Source organism: Eucalyptus grandis, chromosome 11 (genome assembly GCF_016545825.1).
Source record: "Eucalyptus grandis isolate ANBG69807.140 chromosome 11, ASM1654582v1, whole genome shotgun sequence".
Taxonomy (NCBI): domain Eukaryota; kingdom Viridiplantae; phylum Streptophyta; class Magnoliopsida; order Myrtales; family Myrtaceae; genus Eucalyptus; species Eucalyptus grandis.
Genome location: NC_052622.1, coordinates 48,086,074 through 48,092,394, shown reverse-complemented (window position 1 = coordinate 48,092,394; position 6,321 = coordinate 48,086,074). Strand labels below are relative to the sequence as shown.

General features: G+C 41.1%; 1 protein-coding gene across 1 annotated transcript; it reads left to right on the top strand.

The window, feature by feature from the left end:
• Window positions 1-2,408: 2,408 nt before the first annotated feature.
• On the top strand, window positions 2,409-3,870 carry LOC104445595. Its single transcript, XM_039304589.1, has 3 exons — window positions 2,409-2,652; window positions 2,938-3,022; window positions 3,185-3,870. The coding sequence occupies exons 1-3, from the start codon at window positions 2,641-2,643 to the stop codon at window positions 3,643-3,645; spliced, it is 558 nt and encodes a 185-aa protein (XP_039160523.1). The 5' UTR covers window positions 2,409-2,640; the 3' UTR covers window positions 3,646-3,870.
• Window positions 3,871-6,321: the final 2,451 nt, after the last annotated feature.

Genomic DNA, 6,321 nt, shown 5'->3' with positions numbered 1-6,321 from the left:
ACGTGCAAAAATGAAAAGAAAGAGAGAGAGGGCCTGTCGTGCGTGGCTTCAACGGAAAGAGAGAGAAACGTGGAGGGGGTGGGGCCGTGCGTGAGGGAGAAGCCAACTAAGAGGGAAAATAATGGTCAACATGGCTTAGCCAAAACATTGGATACTTGTTCCCACCAATCCTCAACCTCATCCTCTGTCTTCCCCCATCACTTTCAAGCATAATATCTCACAATTAAACCAAATTGAAGCTAAAATTCCAGCCCTCCTATGAGCATACGAATTTCATAATTTAAGCTCCAATTTCTTCTCCGATTTCCTCAATTCAATGTCCAATTTCGTCGAAGAAAAAGCCCATACCACTTTTGCAAGTCCCTAACGTCAAATAGCTCAGTTTGTAAGTCCAAATTTCCTTCAATTGAATCCATCCGAATTTCCACTATTTTTCCGCGATGTCCGAATCCATCTTTCGTAAAAATCCTGAACTCGACGAAATTTTTTTGAAAGACAAGACGACATCCTATAAATGAATCATGATATGTTCGAACGTCCGATTTTCGAAACCGAATTCTATTTCGTAGTTAAAATCGATTGAACGCGATTTTACTCCGATCCAACTTACCGGGTAGCTTTTAGGGATTTTACCGCGGTTATATCTCTTAACAGTTTCACCCAATAGATTTGTTAACTCATGAGTGATCAGGCTTCGAGAGAAAAGGACCATGGGCGCGCCGATGAGATGCCCATTTCATATATTCGGGATGGGGTCGAAATTCAGGATGTCACATAAATTGACAAATTTGTAAAAAGTTTAGGATTGAATTGGCAAATTATCCAAATGTTTAAGATTAAATTGATGCAATTAAAAAATTTATAATTGAAATGACTAACGTACAATAGATTTAGGACTTTTAAAACAATTGTACCATTTTTGCCATGTGCATGATTCTTTTATGGCATTACGATATAATCAGCAGCCACGCACTTGCAAGCCGAAAGCCCACCACAAATTATATACATTGGTGATATGCTATAAGCCTAGTATCTTAAATTAAAAGGAGACACAATTGTCCAGTGAAATTTATGGTTTTCTGAAGTTCTCAAACTTTTATGTAAACCAATTTAAAAGCTGAATTTTATCCTAACCAAGTGAAAATCCGTGGTCCATACCCATCATAGAACTCCACATTTGTCATATATTTCATGTATCACACTAGATAACTATCATATATATAGAATACAATTCACTTTCAACATGCTTTGGTGGTGAAATGGTGAGTTGTAGTTCTAAGTTTTTTTCAGGCAATAGATCTAATCTAATCTTACGTGCACTGTGGATGGCGACTTCCCAACTAAATGGACAGTGACTGGATAAATTAAGCTTCTTGTTCTTTTTAATCAATGGCTACTTACTCTTTACAGAGATGAATCCCACTGCCCCATTCGCGGTCCCCAATCATTTTTCAAATCCAATATAGATTTCCAACCAAATTGTGTAGTTGTCATTTGGTCTATTGTCGATGGAGAATCATTCTTTGTTTCTTCCCACAATTCTTTAATTTCATGTTATGCTCTTTGGGGAGATCGATTTGCCATATGAGGAAGGTCTTACAATTTTTTTTTTTTTTTTTGGAGTTTGATATATTTTAATTAATTTATGTCACGGGTTTAAAGTTCAATTTGGACTTCACATGAAACCACATAACCCATGTTGGAGACGGTTCATTAAGGTTTTTTCTTTTCTCTTCACAGCTTAAAATTAGTGCTCTCCGTTGTATCATTTGATCTTTAGTCTCCTCTTAGAATTGGTCACATTGATTGAACTGCCTAAATTCGGTGTGCCGTTAGTTCCTTGTTTTGTTATCCTGTTCAATGGCTCGACATACTTGGTGATCAGTCCATACAATTTTAGTTCCCTGTGCTGAGCCAAGCATTAAAGCGTGTAAAACAGTACAGTTAACCCCAGCACACTCACCTACGAATTCCCACGGAATCCAAGCTCATGCGAAACCAAATTCGGTGCAAGAACCACAATCAGAGGATCGAAATCACGAGCAAAACGACAGTTTTAAGGAGCAAAAACTCAACGCGCGTGTTGGAAATTCAACTGCAGAAAGCAGAGCGATGAGATTGTAGCCATCGCCCTGGTGCTGTTCCTGTTCTGCCGCTGGAATTCTTTCTTCAATGGAAGGTGAAACACGTGCGGTATCTGTTCAAAACCCCATAATTGCCGCAGACAGCAAGCGCCACCAGCAATGGAGGTGATGTAATACTACGGACGTCACGAGTTCAAAGCACGCTTCTCCTAGTATTCAACGTGACAGCCACGTGAGAACTAACACACGTACGGTCACGTTCCCTGTTCTTAGTCTCGCTAAAATACGAGTTTCGCCGTGCACTTTTTGGTTGACCCCGTTCGTCGTGCGACTCCAAGTCAAATGCAGAATTATCGCCGAAACTTAAGAAGGAAGCACGTGAAACTATTAAATTTATAGGAACCGGTCTCTTTCTGAACCAGTCTGTTCTCGTCCTATATCATTCATAGTCCTCTATCACTGACACCCCATCATCATCACTCGCTCCTTCCTTCACCACTTCGCAGTCCCATTCACTCGTTTTCGGAGCTATCCAGATCTTGTCTCTCCCGCAGCTATGGCAGAGAAGGTGAATCCTCCTCCTCCTATTTCCTCTTAACTCATCTCTCTTGATAACTGCCTTTTCTTTTCTGTGTCGTTTTCTTATCATTCTATGATTGCGATTCTTCGAGCAACCATCTCTTCATTTGGGTTATTATTTTGTTGGGTCCACCTTGTTCATTTCTCTGTTTTGCATCTTCCCCTTGATACTTTCTCTGCAAACGATTTAGAGAAGGAAAACCTCGAATTGTTCTTCGCATTCATTTGATACACATGGCTTTATCGATTTTTACATTGTTCTTGTTTGTTGCAGGTGACCAAAATGGAGATAAAGGTGGATTTGCAGTGCTGGCGCTGCTACAAGAAAATCAAGAAAATTCTCTGTAAATTCCCCGTGAGTCTCTCTCTCTCTCTCTCTCTCCGGTTTTTTTTTTTTTTTTTTTTTTGCCTTCCCCTCTTTTTAGTTTCAAATTGTTATCATTTCTTGGTTCGTAATTACTATTACATTGGTGTTAATTTGATTTGACTGAGTTTGCTATGAATTAATTTGTGAAAAAAAGAAATCCGAGACCAGAAATACAATGAAAAGCAGAACACGGTGTCGATCACTGTCGTGTGCTGCAGCCCGGAGAAGATCCGGCAGATGATCATCTGCAAGGGTGGCGAGACGGTGCTGGGTGTTGAGATCCAGCTCGACAAGCCCAAGGAGCCCGAGAAGAAGCAGCCACCTGAGAATAAGCCCGACCAGAAGCTCTCGAAGGCACCAATTCCGGTGGTGGACTCCCCACGAGTGCCAGCATATCCGATGGTGCCGGTGTATCCGATGGTGGGGGTGTGTTGTTGTCCACCGGGTTATGGAGGGTATGGTGGGGGGCCATGCTATTGTGGGCGGAGGAGGCGAGTGATGTGCGGCGATGGATGTGGAAGACCGGCTAGTGAGTGTCGGGGTGGGAGAGGTTACTACGTGAGTCCATGTGATTACTTTAGTGAAGAAAATGCCACTGGATGCACTGTCATGTGATCTAGTTCAAAATTTCTCATGTCAATTGCTAATGTGGTAACTTCGCCAAAGATGCATAAGTCAACTTTTCAAGTCTTTCTTGGGGTCTTTTATTTTCGTGGGTATAGAGAGATTGATAAGGCTGGTGGTCTAATATGGTGCTATATGTGGTCAAGTATGTTTAACGCCTGACTTGTTGGTGGTTGATTTCTTCGTTTCAATAAGATCGAGTCCAATTTATTTCTACTCTCATCTTCTCATTCAGCACATATTCATATATCTTGCTTGCCTCTATGGTGAAACAAAGATGATTGAGACTATGCCATTTGGCTTGGTGATAGTGGTATTATGATTAAATTGATATTTATATGATAAGTTTAGGACTATTTTGGTAATTACCCCATCAATGATCGAGAGCCACCCTTGGGTTGACGCCACACAGTCCGATGTTGACGCCAATGATGTCCCCTCCCCTTTGCCTGTTGCCTACACCCCTCTCATCCCTGTCTCTGTTTGTGGCGAGATTGTTTGTGGCTTGGGACAACGAGGGCATGCGAGCTTAGCTTGAGCTCGTGGCTTGCAATCGTTGAGGCCATGTGAAGCCAGCCTCGAGCTTGTGAGGATCATGATTGGTCGCAAGCCTCTATTGCAAGCTCGCTAGCTCTTGACCATGGCGGCCAAGACCTTGATCTAACCTTGATTTGGCACGACGACCCTCACTTGCCTCAAATATGAGGTTGGTGATGGCCGCGATGCATGTGGTAGAGAGGAGAGGTGTGTTGAGTTTGTTTCACATCGATTGTGGCATAAATCAGTGGTCGGTTTATAAGTGAGAGAAAACCTTACCATTTGAGCTAGCTTTTGGGGGTGAGAGAGGCCAAATTCCATCCAACAACGTGGCGGAGAGGTGTGTGGGACCGAGCAAGTCACTCGGGTGATTATTTATCATGGGAAGAAAAGTTGAAGATGAATTTTGTAATTTTCTTCTTAAAGAGGACAACTTCCCGATGAAGTCACCATCAGTATGCAAAGTCATGGCAGCCCTCATCCTCGCATGTGATGGGAAGTGAGACTCAAGCAAAATATTAGCCTTTGCTTTTTAAATGGCTGTATTGGCAAGACTTAAGCAAAGTTGAACTTTCAGTGAATGATAGTGACTAATCTAGTTGCAAAGCTTTGGCTCGGTCCATCTAACTTTAACACAAGTGGCTCCTAATTGCGTCTAACGACATCCTTCAAGTTCGCTTAATGTGCTCAGTTTGTTTTAGTAGTTGTTACAAGAAAGTGTCCTTCATTTTGGCTTGGGTGGACTAGGGTCTTGGTTTCCTTTGTGATCATGATATTTATTTGATGTATTTCAGATGTTAGAGAAAGATCGTTATCCACGGTGCACTCAGAGAGCGCTTATGTCACATTTTAGTAGGACCATTTTGTTCATCCTTAAAAGCAAAATTTCGGAAACGGCAATTTTCACTCCTTGAGGACTTCTAGGACTAGGAATTGGACGCCGCTCCTATTTTCACCGTTAAAGTTATGGGGGCAAATTCGATGTTACAACTCATAATAAACGTCCCTTTGCCTAGGCTGGTCGTTGGTTTCTCTCTCCCTACTGTTGTACTAAAAGACACATTTGATGAGGCCCGCCCACATGAGTGTCTGCTTTTGGTTTTAAAAGCAAAAAAGGTCACAATTGAGGACTATAAAATGTGTGGAAGATATTCAATATCAGGATGGGGATCTTCAGTCCCGTACTTGTTTACTTGGTATCTCGACTATTGGAAATAGATTCTTGAAAAACGAACTAATACTCGAACGATCGAATACTGAAAATCAATGTGGAAACGTGTCCGGGAAACATATAACACCAATTAAAAGACATATCACGGAGACAAACATACCCTGTTTATCACAGATTAAGTACTGTTACAATCTTAGAAGAATTAATCGAGAATCTAGAATTTCGTTTGTCAAGAGAGAAAATATTGTTGTCCAAGGAGAGAAAAAGTACGTTGTCTTTTTCACTTTATCTTCATTCAACGTTCTCCTTTATTTATAGAATAGTAACATCACTATTTCTTATGGGCCACTCATTTATAAGTCAGGTTTTGGCTCAACATAGCCGGACAGGCTTGACTTGGCCCATCAAATAAAAAATCCATCATCTCCCACTTGCACATGGGGGCCGAACATAATTCTTTCTTCACCTCTCTGCAACATTTAAAATAATTAATACATTGCTTTTGCTTGTAGCCCTTTACAACCAGTTTAGCCTTGTAATGGTCCATTTGACCATTGGGTTTGTACTTCGTCTTGTATACTCACTTGACACCAATAGGCTTCTTATCAAGAGGTAAAGAAGTTGGCACCCATGTATTATTCTTCTCAATGGAGTAGATTTCTTCATCCATTATTTGGATCCACTTCTCCTCTATAGCTACTTCATCATAGGATACGGGGTCATATTCATTTGACAAACAAAAATTTACCATGGTTTCATTAGTGATTCCATCACTATCATTGCCATCATCTCTTATGACCACATAATCTCTGAATTTTGCTGGAATCTCCCGCAATTGTTGTGAATGATGTAATGGTGATTATGAAGTTGCTATTGGTGAAGATGATGCACCACCAATCAAAGATGATGGAGGTTTTTCTATATCTCCCTCCAATGGTTCATCTTCGATGGTAATGCTT